The following is a 21,557-nucleotide window of genomic DNA, read 5'->3' on the forward strand; positions in this document are numbered from 1 at the left end:
CCCAGTGACATGCAAAAGAGTTTAAAAGATGAATAAATGAATAAATATAAATATGGAACGGAATCAATGAACAATACCAATTAAAAGTGAAAAAGGAACAAATTAACCCATTGATGACCTGGGAGTAAGACTTAACAGATTTTACTCTGTCTAATACCTGGGTTAACAATATTGCCCAATCAACATTTTTCTTCTTTGCCTTGCTTAAAATCAGTTTCTACAAGAGATAACACACAAAGTGGATATTTAAATATCACCTGCTCAGATGTCCCCTTTGCATGCTGTATGATGCTCCGTAGCAAGGCAATTATCGTCAGTTCATCCTTTGGTCTATACAGGGTTGGAAATTTGGCTGCATTTAAAATATCTGAAAAGACTTCAACGAACACATTAACTTGATGCAGACCAAGTTTACAATGGTACAGCTTGTGAGCACCTTCCATGGACAGAGAGACTGATGCCATCAACTTTTGAAATGCTTTCGTTATTGCCAAGTGATCTATCCATTTTTCATCACATTGACTACTTATTAATTTGTCAAATTCCTCTTCTAGAGGTTTGGGTAAATTACTCCAATTTAAGAAAGTGAGGACCACTTTGTGCACTGAGCCTGTCAATAGAGAAACTGGATGAAACAGAGGCTTGTAGGTTTCCACAGCAGCGCAGATTCTGCCTTTAATAGGAAATGGATCCGGATCAATGCAATCACACATGTTCTTGTCTGGGAGGATGTATAATCCAGTAAAAGCAATGCAAATACATAAAATGTGATTGGCTAACTCTTGTGATATTTCACTCAAATCCACTTCTCCATGACTGATGTGATCTCGAATCCTAGGTCCTTCTGGATGAACAAGAACATCAAGCAACATCTCTAAGTAAGAGTCTCCTATTTCCTGCCTCAAAAGGTTTTCTGAACCATCTTGTAAAAGAGGAGAAAGTATCTAAGACAGATAAAAATATTGCTGTCATTGTTAATGCTCCTACAGTAGAGGATGATAATTATAAAATTCTGCCACAACCCAGGTTTTGTTGCAACACCCATTTCCTCCCCAATTCTTGGTTTGCATCCATGTGATGAGACAGCCATGTTTGTGCACAAAACAATAGAAAATGGCCTCACAGGTTTTGCATAATAATAGCATCAAATTCCCAAAAGACATTTTACTGCATTGTTCTGTAAACCAACATGGCTGCCGTGAGGTCAGATGCAAACCATCATTATTCTAACCCAAACAGTTAATAATACTAAGAAAAATAATTCACAAAACAAAACAAAAAGTATGAATAAATATGTGCGATTGTGTCATAATTTGTCAACTTTTTAAAAAAATTTGTCTTTTATTGCCTTCATATATAAATCTATTACAAAGAGGTCTTGAAAAATATACCTCATCAAATGTTGTGTATAAAACTGTAGATTCCGCTGTCAGTACCCTGTGTGGACAGTTGTTAACACAGGCAAACACCCTTCTCAAGCCATGCTCTAGTTGTGGAAGTAACAGGATAATGCACAGGTCAAATCTGCATTGAAATCAATCAAAATGTTGGCAACTAATGTTAGAAGATAACATGAAGACTATAAGCTATCAGTGGCAAAATACAATCTTTAACTCCCTGGCTTAAAAGCAACAGGCGAAAAGGCCCTCCATAGTGGAACAGTATTATCTTTCCCATCCATTTGATGTTTATAATGTTTTCAAATGCTTAAACTATTGGCCATGCAAAGAAACTACTGGTATTCTTTCCATTGCAGGTTGATGCTTTTTTCATAGTTAATAAGAAGACTTGTGCACTTAGTTTCTTCAGAAACTGGATGCTATGTCAGTTGCCTTTGTTTTATGTTGTTGCTGGTGTATCAGTATTGAATTTGCTAAAAGAATAGTTCTTAACCTTTTTTGACAGAAATAATCCATTGCTAGAAGCCACAAAGGAAGCATGCTTGGGATAATGAAGAAACTTGCATTGAACAACTCAAATACTGCTGGCATGTCTGATGTATTCAAAAGTGGAAATACACTAAGATGTTCCTCAGCAAAAGTACATAGCTCTTGTAAAGGTCTTCTCTTTATTTTTCTTGAACAAAATGGCACATCTTCCAGCTTGCTGCTCATGGATGCTGTAATGACCAACAATAATGAAGCATACCTACAGATATTAATGTACAAATGTCAATCAAAAGGTGGTCATCATGGCCAAAAGCTCCCCAAAACAACTGTCGGTCGATTGTTGATCAACTCTCGGCCGACTTTCACCTGACAGTGGGCGGATTCAAACAGTCAACTGTCAAACAATAAATGATAGACAGTTGCCTGACCTTTGGTTGACTGTCAAGCGACAGATGCTTCTTAAAATGTGTAATAGGTAGCACCACGTCTTGACAAACTGTCCGCTGACAGTTAGCTGCCTGTCAGTGACATGTTCACTTGGTAATGTGTTAAAAATTTAACAAAATTTGATAAGATTCCTTTTCAACAAAGACTTAAATGACTTAATGATCTGGCATTTCACACTTCTAAACTAACACTGAAAGAGAATTAATTGATTGTATGTACCGGTAAGTAATTGTGTGTATGGAGCATGTTTATGTTTATGTCAGTTTTTAAAATTAGTTAATGCTTTAATAACAATCTATTTCTTTGTAATATTTAAATATTAAAGTTAACTCACTGTAAAGGAACTTCTCCGGGAGCTGCAAATCCATGCCACAAAACATTCCTGAGATTCAGACTGGAAGGAGGACCAATCAAAATGCACAACAACCTGATAACAGTTTCTCCAAATACATCCTTTAGCTCAGAGGTTGCAAGCAAGTCTTTCAGTAATGATGGACAATGCGATGAATCCGAGTATGAAAGGTAAATATCACCCAAGGAATGTTCCAGAGATGATGTAAGAAGCAACAAACACAAAATGTGATCAGAGGGGTTGGAAGACTTAAGAAGACCAAAGCATTGAAGGAATCTTTTGTGGCACCCAGTCCACCATAAACTTTCTTGATATTGCTCTTCAAATTTGTGTGGTTCAAGATCGTTAATCTCCTGATGGATGGCATGGCACAAAGGACGTAATCTTCTTATGGCTTCGCAATAATCAATTTTTGCAGAATTTCTAACTATCTCTAAAAGAAGAGAAAAGCACAACCAATAATAATTTACAGACTTAACTATGAGAGGGTAAAGTGAAGTGCTGGTTTTCTACCCATATGAACCATGTGAGCGTTGGCCCCTACTGATGGGTTTTGCTAAAAGCAGGCCCGCGGCCCAGCGGCCCGCGGCCAGCGATGGCCCGGCGGCCCGGCAGCCCGGAGGCCCACACAGTTTTGTTGTCTAGCGGTAAATCCACGCGCATGCTCAGATTTGCATCGAGTTTGGGCGCGCAAATGAAAGACGGTGAGTTTGAATTTGTTTACCATTTTAATAATCATTTCAATCCTTTTCAATCCTTTCTTTCGTTGCATGTTGCTAAGTGAAAAATGTTGTCATTCTCTGTTGTTTTCGTCTGTTTACAACAACAAACAGAAACAAGGATTCAAATGATTAAAATATGGTAAACGAATTCAAAACTCACTGTCGTCCATTTTGCAAGCCCAAACCCGATGCAGATCGACAGTCATGCAGATCTGTTCATGCACGTGGATTTACCGCTGGACAGAAAAACCGTAGAAAACGAGGAGTGGGCTACTGGGCCTCCGGACTGTCGGGGCCGTGGCGGGCCGTGGCGGGCCATGGGCCGCGGGCCTGCTTTTAGCAAAACCCCCCTTCTGATGAAAATGGGCCCACACAAGGACAGAGAAAAACTCTGACCAGGGTGGGAATTCAACCCACGACCTTCGGCCCGGTTAGATCACCGCTGCTCTACCGACTGAGCTACAAGGTCAGAAGGGAGCTCCCCTGGCCCCCACTCCAAGAAAAAAACTTTCGCTGTATGATTTATAGCATGCAGCATCTCTGATCAGTACTGTCCAGTGCATGCTAGGAAGGGTTTTAATACGTTAATATAGTACCTTCTCCGAGAACACTTTCAATTTTCCTCCACAAGTTTCTATCCAAAAATTGGACTTTGTGAGAAGTAAAATCGAACTCTTTGCTTGAAACTCCGTAAACAGTAGAAGCAGTATCAGGTAAAATAGAGAGTTCACAGATTAACTTGTGAACAGTAGCAGAAAGTGACGAACCGCTGTGCTGCATATAATCCTCAAATTTGTCTGTCAAAGACTTCGGAGGGGCCTTTCCCGTATTATAGATCTTCTGAAGTGATTTTCCATGCCAAAATGATTGAATCATGGCTTTCTGAGATAACTGATCTTTTTAAGGTACCTCGTTTCCGAAAGAGTTTACCCTGAGCACTAGGGACAGGTCGGCCATGTTGGATTTCTCGAAGAGAACTGGGGCTTAAATGCTTATTTCCTGGCCTAGGGGAGTAGGGTAGAAAATGGTGTTTTATACTGAAGAAAAACGAACGAAACCCTTTTAAGAAATATTATATATATATATATGGTTTTTTCGTTTTCTAAAATACTTCAAAAAATCCTACGGGGCATCAAAATTTTTGAATTGAAGGTGTCATTATAAGTTACTTTGTTTTAATACATCCCCCTACCCTACCCACCTAACACGTCTCAGTAATTTATACGGTACGTACATGCGTCCGTACATGCCGACGTGATTTCCAGAATATCTTGTGAGTGACAGAGTAACCTTCCTTCCGTTCAATTTGTCGAACGGAGTTTTCCGAACAGCTGATCGACGGGCATGAGTTGATGATATTTTTGGTGATGACGAGGCGTTAAATCGTTTTAATTTTGAACTCAATCACGCAAGCTGAAGTCCTTATTCGCGTGACTATCAAAGCGTATTGTCGACTACCTGACGGCGTACGTATAATTCACGGATTTTTTTTTCGATCTGCTCTGACACGAAAGCTTTTGACGACAGGCAGTGAAAATGAAAATTATCAGCAAAGTGTTTTTAGAAGGGTAATCAGGAAGTCCTTCAGCAAAAAACGGTGAGACGATTCTTTTTGTGACTACAATTATTGTAGTTGGATCAACTTTTAAGCCCACCATTATAAAGATCTCCTTTACAGCTGTTTGGTTATATCTTACTCTTCATCTAATCTAGGAAGCAAGCCCAACTTTTTTTCCCTTTTCTGAGATCTTCAGGTCGTTATTGAGTTTCTGTTATTCGTTTCAAAGTTTTGTTAGCTGCTTAAATGAAGTATTACTTTTGCTCTACACAAAAAGGAACCGTAGGCATGTTTTTTACTGAAGTCTTAATACGTACGCTGTGTATGATCAACTCCAAAATTAGTGGTTGGTTTTTTTGTTGCCGAATGTTATGGATAATATTACTTTTTCTCTTTTAAAATGCGCACAGGGATAAATTTATCACTTTCTGGTAACATATGTAAACAGAGTTTATCATAGCTAAGAGTGTTATCACATGACGTCACGGCAGCCATATTGGAGGAGTCAAACAAAGAAACAGAGGGCATGTAGGAGGAGTAAAATATTCTTTTGGGAATTGAACTACATTTTCATGAAAATTCTTTGTTTTGTTTTAGTATGGCTGCTGGTCACTTGGGCAAAAACACTCTATTAAAACAGTATTTGCAAGGTCTTACTTTTATATCGTTTTAGGTCTTACCTGTGAAATTGGGGACCTGTTTTAAATTTTCTGACAAAGGGAGGAAGGAAGGAAGAAGAAGGAAGAACTGCTCAACATTCTCTCTTCCGTGAACACACTAGCTTTAACAATGAGAACAAGTAGCTCAAACCAGTTTCAAGGCTTTCAAGAGAATGTACTATTAGAAGGATTGACTCTTGACTACAAGACTGTATCACATAACAGCAATGTCATGATACCATATGAAACACAATAATATTATTCATTGCTTAATTAACATGATGGGTTCATTGTTGTGATGTAATGTATCACCATGGCAATGCAAGAGTTCTCTTAAATACACTATATTTTGTCTGAAGTAGCTATTATCTCGAAAACAAACTCAGTAACCCCCATTTATCATTGCCTGAAAGTGATTAGCAGGCTGAGATGAAACTCTCTGCAAAGGTTAAAAAAATACTGTGGAGTGGATTCAGAGCCACCTTAAAAATCGAGCTGTCTCCACATCTGCTCCACTTAATTTTAAAAACTTTCCAAGTAGTATTACCTTGGCCAGCAAATCACTTCTCAGCAATGAAACATGGGATCACAGAGTTTGTTTTAGAGACTGTATACTACCAACTAAAGACAAAATGTAGATTGGTTTTGGATGGATTTCTTGCTGCTATGGTAACCAATTATGTCACAATGAACAAATCTTGTAAAGCAAAATTATTGATGTTTCATATGGCACCATAACACTACTGTTATATGAAACAATATAGTTAACCCTTTCACTCCTGTGGGGTTCTCCATTGACGAGTAAAATCGTCTGGCGTTAGACAGAATAAAATCTGTAAGTCTCAGTAGCCCTTACAGGTCTGGAGTGAAAGGGGTTCCTCGAAATAGTTTTTTCAAACAAATAAACATATTCTGTCCTTTGATGCAGTTAGGTAATCATATCAAGATGAAATTTGGCCAGGGCATTAAGTACCCATCATAGATTTCTCACATCACATTTTCCTCCAAAATAATGTTACCATGGCAATGATATAAGGCATTTCTTTGAGCTTTAAAATCAAGATATTTTGTCTTTTCTGAAAAAAAAAAAATGGGACAGTGAAATTTTCCCATTCAGGGTTACCAGATAAGGTTAAGAATAATCTCTAAAAAATTTTAAATTCAACAAAATCGGTAGGTCAGTTTTTCGGAAAAATCAGTTTTTTGAAATGTCTCTAATTTTTTTTTTCACTTACAGAATTTTTTTGAAATTTGCAAGACAAACGTTTTAAATTAATCTTAGCTAACATGCAAAAAATGAAAAAAATTCAGCGTCTGGAAGCAAAGAAATAAATGAGTAATAAAAGTTGCAAAATCAGGAAAAATGAGGGGTTACAAGATCAGCATTTACCCATGCATCACCCGCTCATTTGAGTGCACACGCGAGTGGAGCTACAGGCCAGCACAAACGGATTTAAGAGACCATTAAACCGTTTGTGTACAATTTTTGTAGTGTTCGTGAATAGGAGATCTCTTTATATTCCATATATATAGAAATGAGAAGAAACGTGAACAAAATTAGCAGCTTTTAGAATTGCGTGTGTGGCTTACACGCACACGCTCAGCTGAAAACCCTTTTGAGCCTCCTTAAGTCAATACTTTTAGTAGTACAGTCTCTTGCAAAATCTAAAACTGGTCTCAACTGCATCATATAACTTTTATCACAATATTCTTCTTTTCTTTTGTTGTAGGGCTGAAAGTGTCTGAGGAAATTGTGGTGACTTTGAAGTGATATGGAGAACCAACCAAGAAAAGTATGATGTCTTGATTTTGATATGCAGTTAATGAAAAAACTTTTAAAAACAGTTTTTGCAAAGAAGTCTGAAAAAATTCAGGCTTGCACAAACTAACAACTATCAAATTGTGCTGCACTGTATGACTACTCAGCTATCCTACATCTATCTTATGTTGCCGTTACAATACAATGCAATGCAATGAAATAAAGTGCGCTGCTGTGCACTGCAATCCATTGCAATACAATATTCTTTATTTCCCTTATACATGACCTTCAAATATGGAAGCTTTGGTCAATGACAACAACAACAACAACAACAACAATAATAATAATAATAATAATAATAATAATAATAATCATTATTATTATTATTAAGAGTTCATTCTATGAAAATGAAACTTGACCAAATACCATTTAAACCCATCAGAACTACCAAAGACACACGGGACTAGAAGTATGCCGGCTATATATTTTTCAAAATATGTATTTTTCTAGATAATTTGTCAATATGAAGCTAACTGCCTTGTACAGGGTATGAACTTGGACTCACTGTTTTGATAAATACGGGAAAAACACACATTAAGTCTGGGCTGCCAGTGTTCAGTCATAAACATTTTGGTTAATCTTGGTCATTTCTTTACTTTTAATACAGCGGGTTGGGAATCATTCCAAACTGACAGATAAATTTATTGCGGGTCGTGGAAGAGCTCTCAAGGAATTTGCCAGGAGAACCCTTAAAGCAGAGGTAACATTAATTAATGATTTCCTTTATGCATTTAAAGAAAAAAATTGAAGAATGCTTAATGCTAATAATAAGGATTTTGATCTGTGATTTGAACCACTGAACTAATTTGTCTAACTCGGTGATGGTGCATTATTCAGTTTACCTACTGATGGATGCACTATTGTTAGAAAATTCCACATGGCTGTACCCTGACCAAATTTTCGTCTTGATATGATGTGATTCCTTAACTATACCTAAGAACAGAACTTGCTTCTTTGTGTGAAGAAAGGAGAAACTATTTTGAGCCTCCTTAACAAACAGTGCCACTGGTGAAAACTGAGTTGTTCACATATGATAATTCTTGAATATCAACCGCAAACCAGGCCATTGTTTTCATTTTCATTTGTGAAAATTCAGCAACTTCTGAGCAGAAAAGAGGGCCAAAATTGTCACTCAACAGGACGGTTTGTCCTAGTCAAGTGGTAGTGATGATAATGATGATGATGACAAAGGCAATCATAGTGAAAATATCATTGTTTTCACATTTTCCTAATACCTGGTCCAGCAATATTACTTTGCCTGTAGCATTTTATATCAGTATTGCAGGAACTTTTGGACTTTTTGAGCATGAATCCCCAACCTGGATACCTGTATACATTTACTCCTAACATCCACTCAAGACTACATGTGTGTCCCCATTCTGATTTCAATGTCCGTATGAAAAAGTTTACCCTGGTCCTATGAAGAACAAGACACAAAAGTCAGACGACCAAACTAAAAATTATTAATTTTTGCAGTTGATATGTGCGTGTGAAAAATATAAGAAATCTCTTCAAGTTTTCACGTGAAAGAAAAGGTCATACCTCTTATTAAAGGAAACCTCCACTAAAACAGGAATATATCTTTAAAATAGTTAACAATGCTCTCAATCAAAATTGTTCAAACATTTTTTAATGGAATCGTTTATATCCGAATAAATGATTTCAAAAATGCTTGTTTTGGTTTTTAAATTTCCCGGGCGCCGCCATCTTGAATAATTATGACGTTTCATGGTTGCCCTATTGTTTTAAAACAAAAGCTCTTTGTGCAAATACAAAAGAGCAACCATAACACGTCACAATTACCGGTATTCAAGATGGCGGCACCCAGGAAATTTGAAAACCAAAACAAGCGTTTTTGAAATTCATTTATTTCGGATACAAACGATTCAATTAGAAAACGTTTGAACAATTTTGATTGTAAACATTATGTTAAATATTTTGAAGTTGTATTCTTGTTTTAGTGGAGGTTTCCTTTAAGATCTTCATTACAGAAACTGAGATCTTGGCAACTTGGATCACCCTCTCTCTCTTTATCTTTAATTTGTTTCATTCTTAGGAAGTTGAGAAGAGAAGACAAATACATCAGTTAATACTGAGTGGGAAAATTGCACTGGACAAGGTAACCAGTTTTGTTTCACTGCCTTAAATAAATCTTAATATTGTTTTATCATTATTCAAAACTTTACTTTTAATTAACCCTTTCATGCCTGAAGTCGCCTCCATTGACGAGTAAAATCATTTGGTGTTAGAGATGGTAAAATCTATAAATATCACTCTTACATGGAGGAAAGGACTACCAGCAATTAAAGGGGTCTACAGAAAAATACCTTTATTAGTTACCAGGGGTTTCAATAGAAGCTGGTCACCTGTGGTATACCGTCTATGATGTCAGAAATTTGCCTTTCACTGCTGACTACTCTGCTGTGGTTTTCACTCAAACCCTTGCTTGCATTAGTAAGCCTTGGCATGTACTTCAAAAGTTATTGAACCCCTGAGTTACACTTGGGTTTTTTTTGTCATTTTGACAAATCATGATCATCATAATATTTGCAAGTCTTAACTCTTTTGAAGTTCACGTCAAAAAAATGATAGAGTGTTACTAAAACAATAGATTAGATGCATGCATGTACCGTTTATTCAAAGCCCTGGCTGCCTTCCCCCTACAGCTTCTTTGTTTTCTGTGAGGTCTGAAACACTATACTGTTCATGCAAGGTGCTGATACGTAAAAGAAATGTTTGCTATAGATGAAGGAATTTGACTCAACAAAAAAAATGCTAAAATATATATTTTGAGGTTATTGTCACATTGTTTTTTCTTCTGGTAACTTTCACAGCACTCTATTGAACAGCAACTGAAGGCTGGCTCAAATGGAACTAGTGAATCAACTTCAGTTTCTTCATCTTCAAGCCAGTTTCAACTTTTTGAGGACAGTGAAGGGGATAATTTTGTGGATTCAACCCATGACAAAACAAATTCAAAGGTCCCGTTTGGGAGTTACCATTTAAGCGATCGCTTACATGCTGAAGCTATTAGTAATAACTTGGAAAACCACATGCAGCAACTAAAACTTGTTGAGGACTCAAATTCAGGAGATGATAGATCTAGAATACCGCCTAGATTTCGGAATACTCAGAGGACTAGAAATTCCAAAAAGCAATCAAATAAACCTCGGATAGTGCACCAAAAATACAACCCAAACAGCCAACCTATGTCTCAGTTGGCAAAGAGCCAAGCTGTTGGTAATGTTTATGAAGCAAGACCTCAGCAATTCATGTCAGCACAGACTGGCACCAAGGAAAATCAAACAAAAAGTTCAGATGCATGGAAAGACTGGGAAGATTCAGTCGTGGTCCATGGTTCCATTGATGAGGAATATTTGGAAGACATCGTTGTTGTTGATGACAATGACAACTTGGATGATGTGATGGTGCAACAGTATGTGAATGCTCTGCATGATGAACAAATGAGTGGTTCTCAGCCACATCAATCTAAATTTTCGAAAGTCACCCCCAGTCTCATTCAAGAACTGGGAAACCTCAAGTCAACGGTAAATGCTGATGCATGCCAAGTCCCTCCAGGAACCGTACCAAACCCTCCTAAAGGTCCTGATCGTTGGGGTGGAAGTGAACTTAGTGAAATTAATCAGCCTACAGGTTGGGGTGAGATTGTTGAGGACAATAGAAATTGGTATGATGATGGCACTTCAGTTCTTTGGGGAGCTCCTTCACTGCCCTTTGGAGCAAGTGGTGGATGGAGCTGGAACAGTTGATGATAGATTTATTGCTTTAACCCTTTGGAGAATGGAATTTGACAATGCAATTCTGTGATAACTGCACCATAAAAATGTCACGACAGGGATCAAAAACAGAACCATGTAGTGAAGACATCAAAGTTTTTCTTAAGTACCGGTAACCCACTTTCGGATTTTCTCGAAAGACCTTACGGAAATAGGTAGTTGGAGGCCAATCTAGCCAACATAATTGCAGATCAAAATAAAAATAAAGTGCAGATTGCATTTTATAGTGACCACACAGCAGAATACCACAATAACAATAAAATTATTGGTTTGTCAACAGCAGTGTCAAACATTGTTGTGACAGACAACTTACTGTAGTTTGCAAAATGAAACATGCATGAAGAAAGGAAAACCAAAGAAGAAAGAAGACACTTACACTGTAACAAACGGAACAAAATCAAAGCAATAATAATTATTGAAACCAGATCCTGAAAATAAAACTAGCTACATACCAATTTTACAGATTCATGAATAAATAATCATTAACAGCTAGGGTACAGTACAATTCTAGTGAGCAGCCATTTACCAGATTTTAAGCCATTTTAGATAAGAGCTTTTAAAACAAAAACTTTTGAAAGAATTGACAACTTTACATGTTTCAGGTTGGGTAACTTGACCTTTTTGGCCCAAAAGTTAATTTTTATATGCTGTGTTTGGTGAAACAACATCATATTGCCCTTCAAGGAAGCTGGAGCCATCAGGCCTGAAGGGTACATGTATATTTTACAGGAACTGTTTCGGTATTATTTACAAGACAAATTGGAGATGCTGTGGCCTCAAAATTTTTATCATCATCAAGTCATGCCTTAATTAAAGGAATTACAATTATTATTATTTTAAGATGGTGAATGATATCATAATGTTAACGTATTTAAATGAATTTGAACATTGCCAGAACCCTAACCAAAAAGTAATGCATGACGTTCTTAGGCTTAAAAAGACACCTTGAGCTAAATTGTGATGTGCATTCAAAGTACTAGCTGTATGTATAATTTACTAGTATAATTGGACCTTTGGTCCTGATCATGACTTAAATCAGAGTTCCTCGAATAGAAGCTGAACCCAGGACCTTCTATTTAAAATGTTTTACGACTATGCTGTAGGAAAACATGTGTTGTTTTCTTAAAGTAGACACAAAACCAACTCAGCAGGTATTATCACGAAGAAATGTAACTGGGAAAATGCAGACAGTATCATGAAGAAAGAGATGGGGTTGTTTACTATGTATTCACATGAATATAAGAAAGTAAAGCTGAGGATGTCACCATCAACGTGTCTTGTTTCTCATTTTAGATATTTTCAGTGGTTTTGAAAGGAAATCAATACTATCGGTTGATACTCAGTCGACAATTTAAGTGTTAAGAATTTGGCTGTAATATAGGCCAATCTTTGCTGATGTCATTGTTTACATTTCTCTCATTAACATACAAGTTTTCTGACAGAAGATATCATATGCTTTTGCAAGTTGACTTCAAAAGGTAAAAGAACATGTTAATTATAAGCCATAATTAAAGCACTAATGAGTCTCAGAGATAGATCATTATGCAATGCACTTTCAATATAATTTCAGAACTGATTTTATAGCCGAGAGATAGAAAACAATGGACTTATGCTTATGAGGTAAAAAAAATGTAAACAAAGATTTCCCTGTTAAGAACTACTACAGGTAGTGGTATGGGACATCTCAAATCGGATGAAAATAGAATAAGATTCCTTTCTTCTTAATTTTTTAGTATATTAAAGACTACTGATTTCAAGTCCAGTAATGATGTTATCTATGTAGAGAGGACTTTGGTTTTTGTCTTAATTAGATTTCTTAGGTTACATAGAGTGGTTTTCAATTGAGTGTCGAAAGTAATTAGCGAATTACTTTGGTTTTGCATCTACTTCACTCAGTGATTGGTTCAAATTTTTCGCGCCACTTTTTCAACCAATCAGAAGTGAAACCAAAACCAATTGTGGCTCGTGCGTGCACATTTTCCCGCCTTTTGTGTCGGCTACGTGTAATTACTTCGAGTTTTGATTGGTTTACTGTATTGTCTCCGTCCTTTTTGATTGGTTAAAGTAATTACTATGGTTTTGGTTTTACGACACTCATTTGAAAACCGCTCTAATTGAATGATTACTGTGTGTTATCATGGGTTTTTGGGCCCCTTGGGGTGCAATGCCACTCTTAAATTGCATGGTGAAGTATTTAAGTGGGCGAGCTCCTGAGATGCACACCCATGTAACTGTATTTTTAGTAGGATATTAAAGTCACAATTCTTTATCTCATGCAGTTGCTTGTTGTTATTGTAGTTTGGAAGGCACAAGTATGGATAAACACTCCATTATAAACACTTCTAAACAATATTGTTTAACACATTGCATGCATTATATTTTCAACTCTCTTCATATCTACATGCTTCTCTGCCTGTAGCCCATGATGAAAAAAACTAATAAGCCAAGCTTTTCTGAAGCGCGAGAAGCGTGCGTGTAGGGTTGTGCGTGTGTGTTGTTTCGTGTTGTAATGGTGACAACCAATCAGACGTTTGTGTGAGGTCGAGGCAAATTGTTCGAAAGTTGCCCGCTCCATTGGTGTTGCCATGTTGTCGACGTGAAAGTTTAGAAGGGTTTTGGCCTTTTAAACATCCCTTTTTTACATTCCGTCGGAAGATATGATTTGGATTGCTCTGTCAGAGCCAGGGAAATGAGTATCACCGAGTGTTTCCAAATGAGAAAACGACGTTCGGTTGATAAGACGCCCGGACGTAATGACCAAGGTAAGTTTGAACGCGCGACCGCTATAGGTTGAATTGGAGGTTTTACAAAGTAGCTTGGCGGCTCGCCAGGGAAGTCGAAAGAAGGTTGGTTACCATAGGTTCGGTGGCTCGCTATTCTCAGTCGAGCCATTTAGCCACCCAAAATGTAAGCCATTTTTTCACCTTTTGTTCAAATTCCTCCGAGACTTTCTTGTCAAGAGAATGCATATACGATGAAATGCTGTTTAAGCAATAGAGGACTTTTTTGACTCCTTACATACATCTGGTACATTCACAGGAACATGTGAACCCACAAATGACTAGCTCTCAACATCAGTGGCTTCATAACGTCAAAACGTCACACCGGCAACGCTAGGTCACGGGTTCAAAACCCTGTTGAAGACCTGAATTTTTCAGGCTTCTCGACGTACTTGCTAAAATAAGACATTTGCATGATGATGCCATTTGACTACAACTACCAGAATCTACCAGAATCCTTCGTCTAAACACGAGGGGGAGTTTGGAGAATTCACTGTAGAGAAGACATTTTCATGATGATGCCATTTGACTACAACTACCAGAATCCTCCAGGTTTTGTTTGTCTCATCCTAATTAGAGCTTTTGTTATTTTTACCCCACTGGGAATACAAAATTTAAATAAGAAAAGAAAAACAAACTGAATTCCGGTAGTTGTAGTCAAATGATGCCATCATGAAAGGAAGGAAAATGATGGTTTTTTACTTCTTGATTGAAACAGATTTTCTTGATACACACTCATATTTCCTACCATATTTCCAGCCAATCAAAACGTGCATATGACAATACATAACCAATCAAAATTCTTGTGATGTCACAGCCTTGTTTCCATACTGTCATCTACAGTATACACAGCTATTGACCAATGAGGGTGCGGATACTAAATTCTTAATTATTTTATAAAATGACATGAATCATATATTGAACTGCAGATATGTGAACAAGTGAAGCTATGATCCTCGCAGTTATGAACGCAATAGGAAACTTTCATGATGGCGTCATTTGACTACAACTACGGGAATTCAGTTTGTTTTTCTTTTCTTATTTAAATTTTGTATTCCCAGTGGGTTAAAAATTACAAAAGCTCTAATTAGGATGAGACAAACAAAACCTGAAGGATTCTGGTAGTTGTAGTCAAATGGCATCATCATGCAAATGTCTTATTTTAGCAAGTACGTCGAGAAGCCTGAAAAATTCAGGACTTCAAAAGGGTTTTCAACCCATGACCTCGCGATGCTGGTGTGACGTTATGACGTTATGAAGCCACTGATGTTGAGAGCTACATGTAGTCATTTGTGGGTTCACATGTTCCTGTGAATGTACCAGATGTATGTAAGGAGTCAAAATAGTACTGTTTGTAACTCTGTGTTTGAATATAATGTGTGGAATAAAAAAGCTATTAAAAAAATTGGGCCCAGTGCTTTTGTCCCCGTCCAGATCAATGTGTTATCATGATTTCCAAATGCGTAGTTTCTACCTGAGTTTTAACTTGGCAGAAAATCCTATCCAGCACAAGACATACGTTATTTTAATGCTTTTTTGGCTTGTGTTACAAGATATCAGGGAAAATATTTATTTATCAGTTCATCAATCCCCAGTTGGAAGAGCTAGATGCACTCCTTGTCATCCACCAAGAAATATCAGCAATACCCCATTCTCAGATCAGTCATTGGACATTGTATGGGACAATAATTCCCCTTCACCAGCAAGAACTTTGTCTTTGGGTAAGATTCTTTTGAGCATGGAACTTGTTTGGTAGAATCATTGTAATCTCGATTCATTAGCATCTAGTTGTTAGGGCTGTTTTTGCATAGTTACTGTAATACTTAAGCTTCTGAAACTAATATGAGAAATGCATTGTATTAATTTTGTAGTAACAAGCAAAAGTTGTTTTGGGAAAATAATGTACACATATCTTCCAAGACATGTCTTTTTTACTTAAAGCTTTGCATTGTTCATTATTAAATTTAGCTCTGTGCACACAAATTTACATCATGTTAGGAAGTTACATGTACTTTGTGTTCAATTTTGGATTTGCAAAGCGGATGAAAGAATGTTCTTGTTAATATTTCATCAAAGGAAAAAGAAAAAAGCACTACGGTAGTGACAGCAGCAGCAGTGGTGGCGAAATTTCAGATTTGGTGCAAAAATTAGCAGATAAAGTAAGTGGATCAGCAATTTGCTTCATGGTTTACTTGTATGTCGTTTTTTGGTACTGTTTTAGAGAAACAGTTTTTATCTCCAGTAAAATACACCATACAATGTCTGTTACAGCCATGCCTATCAGTAATCAGATGGACTCTAAGGGTCACATTGTGTGTTTTGATCCACGTTGCCATTTAAGTTTTTGCATGTTGGCCAAGGGCAACAGTTGCTTTGACTCATACTTCATTGTGTTTATGAAAAGTGCAAAAAGCAGAGTGATCATTGTTTGTTAGTGAAGCCCTTATTATACCGTGTGACAGACCCCTACTTAATTTTAAAACATGTACATGTGACTCTAATTAGTTATGGAACCCTTGTGGATTCTGGTTTAATTCATTCATCCTCGAAATGGCCCCAAGTTTCACTCTAAGGACTGAAAGGATTAACAAATCATGTCATGTTCTTAATGATACTTTTCTTATAGTCTGGTCAGACTCCAGACCCCAACCCTCCATTGCTTGCATTGTGGATGTCAAGAGAGACAAACATTGCACCACAAAGACTAACCGATAATGGAACAGTTTCTGGGATTAATAGAATGAAACAAGGCTGCAAGGAATTGCAAACACCATCGAGAAGACCAAGGTCAGTTTGTAGACCTGAACTTCTTTTATGATGTCAAGGCTGCTGCCTAAGAGGGAAGGGGCTCTCAGAGCTAAACGCTGAGAACTTAGGAGCCCAACATATGAAGTGAAAGGTGTTTCTGTGAAAAATTAAGGCTTCCAGAGCTATTCTTTGGGAACCCCAGGCTACCGGGCTCCTGTTAGGCAACAGCCTTGGATGTACATATGTTTGGAGATATACATGTACATTAGATTCAAGAACATGTTATACACTGTCCTGGGCTTAAGCTTATCGATTGTGAATGTGTTACCATGTGATACTTCAGTCATGGCAGCATGAATCCTCATCCCCAGAGCTGCCTGGCAACTTGGGACCTACAATGTACAATCCTCGCCAAAAATCCTTGAAACATGCCTTTCCCTTGGACAGTGTTGAGATGACAGTCATTTTACTGTTTGACTGGCTATAAAGTGTTTAAAGGTTTTTGTAAGATTGTAGTATTAAAAACTTCTCACAGCATCTCTTGGCATGAGAATGAATGGTTTTATTATTTTTGGACAGTTGTCACTGGATTCTAGTTTGGTGTCTTGGTTCCGATAAGACTCGTGTATCTCAGTCAGTGGTATAAGAACCCATAATCAGGGGTTTTTATGAACATGTTGTACCATAAAAACTTATGTTCAAGCTGCACTTGTAGATATGGCTTCAAGTCCCACATGACTATAACATAATACAGTATTTATATATTCTGCTGTGCGTGTGATGTGTCCTGCCCATCTGACTTGAGCCTTGCGCATGATGGTGATGATGCTGATGCTCAGTGTCAGGGACTTTGTCTTGCCACCAAATGTTAAGGAGGTTTCTAAGGCATCCGAGATCGAAACGGTTGATTTGACAGTTTTTTATAGTGTCTGTAGGTGGTCCATGTTTCGCAGCCTTACAGTAGGGTAGTGAGGATTACCACTCTGTAGACTTTGACAAACAAAGAGTATTATGTTATAAAAAATAGGCTAATTCTGGAATAAGAATAAATGGGTGAGGATTTAAAACAGTATGCTTGGCGTTTTGAAGCAAGAAGGATAATAAAGATTATGTTTTAATAGCATTTTGGCTGGTAAAAACTGCTAAATATTCCATGTATTCCTATACTGGGCCCGGTTGTTCGAAAGCCGATTAACTTAATCCAGGATTAGCGTAAACTTTGGTTTGCTTTTTTAACTTTTGGGTGAAAGCTTCTTTTGGTTATTTTTTGGTTTTCAAGCTTGACTTTGTCTAATGTAAAATTTTGCCAAATATCGGCGTTGTACAACATTTGGGAGTAGAGAAATAAACTCCTTGGTTATTTTTTAATCTGGGATTAGCGTTAATCGGCTTTCGAACAACCGGGCCCAGGCATACAGTCAATCCAATGAAAATTATTATTCCTCAGTGAAAGATTGTCAAACACGTGTAGTGACCAAGCAATTTTCCAAAAGATTTTGGAGAAATAGGTCATTTCAACTGACTGGGGATACCATGTTTTGTGAGATACAATGTAAACAGTGTATATGGCAGGCATAGATCACTTTGGGAATTTGATAATCCCATTGACCAATTTTTTGTTCATTTGTTAAAACAACAGCAGAGGAAACAGATGGTCTTAGAGATACCTGTATTTGTAAGCACACCCGCAGTTATTTTAGGCCCACCGTCTGATCATAAATGCGCAGCTTTTGCTAAGTTGTATAATGGAGTCAAATTTCACACAACTGTTGGTGAAATGTAATATTGAGTTTGATGCCAAATTAGAATCCTCTTGCAGTCAGTAATCAGTGGGAAGTAGTGTGTGAGTGGATCACATTAATGTCTTGGATCAAAGAGTGAATGTTCATTAAATTCATTTGTCTTATTATCCTTTATAGACGCATTCTCAGAAAATGTAGCAAGTCAAAGTTGAAACTTTTAAAACAGGACATTGAGTTACTTTGTAATCAGCTGGAGGAAAGAGGTATTTACTGGTAGCATTTCAGTACACTGTTGTAGTGTAGTTTGTTGTTGCTCAGCAAATTTGTATGATCCCTTACATTCCAATTTTCTTATATTTCTCCCATAGATAGTGAATGTGTTAAGAACAAAAGTGGAGAATTATCAAGGTAGAGTTATTTTTTAATAAAATCCTTTCCACTGTAAGTGAGGAGTTGAGTTCCTGGAGGATTAGCCTAGGAGCAGTATTTTGACCACCATTGCTTTGTTTGGGGACACCAATGTGCTCACCCCAAAAATGTGAAACGCTGGAACTATGTCACAATCAGGGAAAGTGTAGTTCTGGAAAGGACTGTTTTAAGTTTTGATCCATGAAAGGAATTTGAAAGTTAAAGGATTTAAATTTGGTATTTTTGAGAGTGAAAGGATAAAAGTTAGTGGGTCCTTAAGAACATAAATTGTGCAGTCAGGTAGATACCTATGTCAGACAAGATTCCACTAATTTAAGAGTTTCTTTTTTTTTTTTAGCAAATCCGCTGAGCAGGAACAAGATGTCTTTACTGATATAAAACAGAAAGAAACTACAGAGCATGACTGTAATAAGTTTTCAGCATCTTTAGATGAACATATATTTGATGGATGGGACACAGATGACACTGTTTTGAGCCAGGTGGAAATCCCTTGCTTTGGAAGCAATAATTCAGAAACACAAATTATGACTAATACACAGTTGCTTCAGACTACCAACGACCCTCTTCAAAAAAATAATCATTTAAAACTGTCACTTTCAACTGGAAAAGATGTAAATGAAAATGACAGCATTGTGACTGAGAGCTGGGATTTTGTGGATGAACTTGGCAACAGCAATGACGAGGACATTCTTGAGAGTGCCTTGGATGAATTTGAAAAGTCACAACAACTTAATGTTCCAGTGGTTCGAAGGGTGCCACTTTTGCATGTGAAATCAGACTCCTTTAATGCTGATGTAAGAACTAATGGGTGTAACAGCTCACTGTTAAACTTAAAACATTCACAAAATAGTTGTGATGTTAGAGGATTGCAGGATGCCTCATCTACACTTCAAAGAAATCTAGATGTCAAGTACAAGCATCCAGTAGCAACTAAAACAAACTTTTCTTTTTTACCTCGCTCTGCACTTCAAACTTCTATTAATGCAGGTTTAGAAACCGTGACCAGAGCTGCCAAGGTAAGCGACACAGAAAGTTTAATTGCATCCAACACTGTAGTGAAGAGGAAAGATGGTGATGGCACTCAAGGATGTTTTAATAAACAGAAGGAATGTGTTGGACAAAGAATAACAAAAGGTGAGGTTGATGGATAGCATGTAGCATTCAGCATGGCAGACTTTAATGTGAAAATCCGAACTGTGAACACTAGAAATATTTATAGGAAATGTTATTTTGTTTCTTATTACCTAAAACTCTCAATAAAATCTCTATTATAGTCATTTCTATCATAAGCATTCTTTCAAATAAATTTAAAACAAGGTCTGTTCACATTGTGAGGACAAAAATTTAATAAATTTATTATCATTATTGTTTGCTCATTGGAGGTGCACAACACAATGACACAGAATGGGTTTGAAAGAGAGAGTGGGTCCCTGGAACAAACTTTTTTATTTAAATTAATTCTATGGATGTTAATTTTTTCAGGAGGAAGTAAGCAATTCAAGTACTCAAAGGAGGACATTGAACGGAAAAAGATAGAAGCACTTCACCGCCGTAGGCAGAAAATGGCTCAAAGTCAACAGAAAAATTCAAATACTAGAATATAGAAACCAGAAAAATAATCGCATGCTTTTGGATTTATTTCATAGTGGTTTAGTTTATACATGTAGCATAAGAAAGAACTCTGAATCAGTTGTGTTTGTGTATTTTGCATGCATATCATGGTGACCCTGTGTACTTGGTCTCACAAAATAAAAATTCCTTGATCAAACAGAGAGAATAGTTATAAAATTAACTCATCCTGACTCCAGAAAACCGGGGTAACTGGAGAAAAATCTCTTGGAGCAGAGTAGAGAACAAACAATGTCAACCCTCATGACTCCCAAGTGTGGGAATCGAACCATTGCCACATTAAAGGGAGGTGAGTTCCCTCCTCACCACCACGCCATCCCTAATCCCTTAAGTGGCTACCAGAGGTGTCTTACATATGTTTTTGGGTTTGATATTGTTGGGCTGCAGCTTTCATAATGCACTCCCTTAGACTGCAAGGAAGGGTGATTTTGCAGAGTCAGTTTCTTCTTTTTATTATTACACACACATGACAACCAACATGGTCAAAGTACAAAGTAAGTGGTACTATGATATTATTAAAAGTCAAATCTTTTTTTCTTTGGATTTCAAAACTATGTTAATTAAACACTAAGTTTATTTTAACTGGAATTTTTTTTTGTAATGGTCTGCCATTATTGACTATAAAATCTTGAGAGAGCTGGATCAAGGAGAAAATGATGTCAAAGACTCGCTAGTTTAAGGTGAATGCAATGCGTTTATATGCGGCATAATTAATATGCAGCACAGGGGTTTCGGGCTTTCAGATGTTTGAACTCGTGTTTTGCATACATAATAAACTGCGTTTACAGGCTGAAGTTTTAAGCTATTGAGTGAATGTCGTCACTTTTCCCTAGATCCAACTCTATGGACTCTATGAGGTCCAGTCGGTCAGTTTCGAGTGTGAGTAATGGCAGACCGTGAAATCCAAAACTTACACTCAAGGTAAACGGCCTTTGGATAAAAATCAAAGCTCAAAGTTTTGCCAGGCAGTTGTTTTGCAAACACAC

General features: G+C 37.2%; 3 protein-coding genes across 6 annotated transcripts in view; 2 read left to right on the forward strand and 1 right to left on the reverse strand.

Moving 5' to 3' along the window:
- Positions 1 to 4,389, reverse strand: part of LOC137978931 (endoplasmic reticulum membrane-associated RNA degradation protein-like) — a 5,718-nt gene extending 1,329 nt beyond the window's left edge. For 2 of the 3 annotated variants that reach the window (XR_011118237.1, XM_068826047.1), the window contains exons 1-5: positions 4,007 to 4,389; positions 2,671 to 3,121; positions 1,894 to 2,148; positions 1,392 to 1,524; positions 258 to 944 (exon numbers count right to left, since the gene is read on the reverse strand). Coding sequence is in view for 2 of the 3 variants with exons in the window: in XM_068826047.1 (XP_068682148.1) it covers positions 258 to 944; positions 1,392 to 1,524; positions 1,894 to 2,148; positions 2,671 to 3,121; positions 4,007 to 4,286 (1,806 nt within the window). In the remaining variant the exon portion in view is untranslated. The remainder of the gene's footprint in view (positions 1 to 257; positions 945 to 1,391; positions 1,525 to 1,893; positions 2,149 to 2,670; positions 3,122 to 4,006) is intronic. The other variant, XM_068826048.1, reaches the window with a different exon arrangement.
- Positions 4,390 to 4,655: 266 nt separating this feature from the next.
- Positions 4,656 to 13,517, forward strand: LOC137980435 (uncharacterized). The gene is made up of 5 exons (XM_068827879.1): positions 4,656 to 5,007; positions 7,358 to 7,420; positions 8,054 to 8,146; positions 9,503 to 9,565; positions 10,281 to 13,517. Exons 2-5 carry the CDS (start codon positions 7,400 to 7,402, stop codon positions 11,214 to 11,216), a joined length of 1,113 nt encoding a protein of 370 aa, XP_068683980.1. The 5' UTR covers positions 4,656 to 5,007; positions 7,358 to 7,399; the 3' UTR covers positions 11,217 to 13,517.
- Positions 13,518 to 13,691: 174 nt separating this feature from the next.
- Positions 13,692 to 20,739, forward strand: LOC137980434 (uncharacterized). 2 transcript variants are annotated; one of them, XM_068827877.1, is made up of 8 exons: positions 13,692 to 14,005; positions 15,604 to 15,744; positions 16,100 to 16,182; positions 16,650 to 16,810; positions 18,691 to 18,776; positions 18,882 to 18,921; positions 19,280 to 20,076; positions 20,425 to 20,739. In XM_068827877.1, exons 1-8 carry the CDS (start codon positions 13,933 to 13,935, stop codon positions 20,544 to 20,546), a joined length of 1,503 nt encoding a protein of 500 aa, XP_068683978.1. In that variant the 5' UTR covers positions 13,692 to 13,932; the 3' UTR covers positions 20,547 to 20,739. The 2 variants fall into 2 exon arrangements, with proteins under 2 accessions (XP_068683978.1, XP_068683979.1); XM_068827878.1 differs by having other exon boundaries at positions 13,696 to 14,005; positions 15,619 to 15,744.
- Positions 20,740 to 21,557: the final 818 nt, after the last annotated feature.

The sequence above is a fragment of the Montipora foliosa genome, chromosome 12 (assembly GCF_036669935.1).
Source record: "Montipora foliosa isolate CH-2021 chromosome 12, ASM3666993v2, whole genome shotgun sequence".
Taxonomy (NCBI): Eukaryota; Metazoa; Cnidaria; class Anthozoa; order Scleractinia; family Acroporidae; genus Montipora; species Montipora foliosa.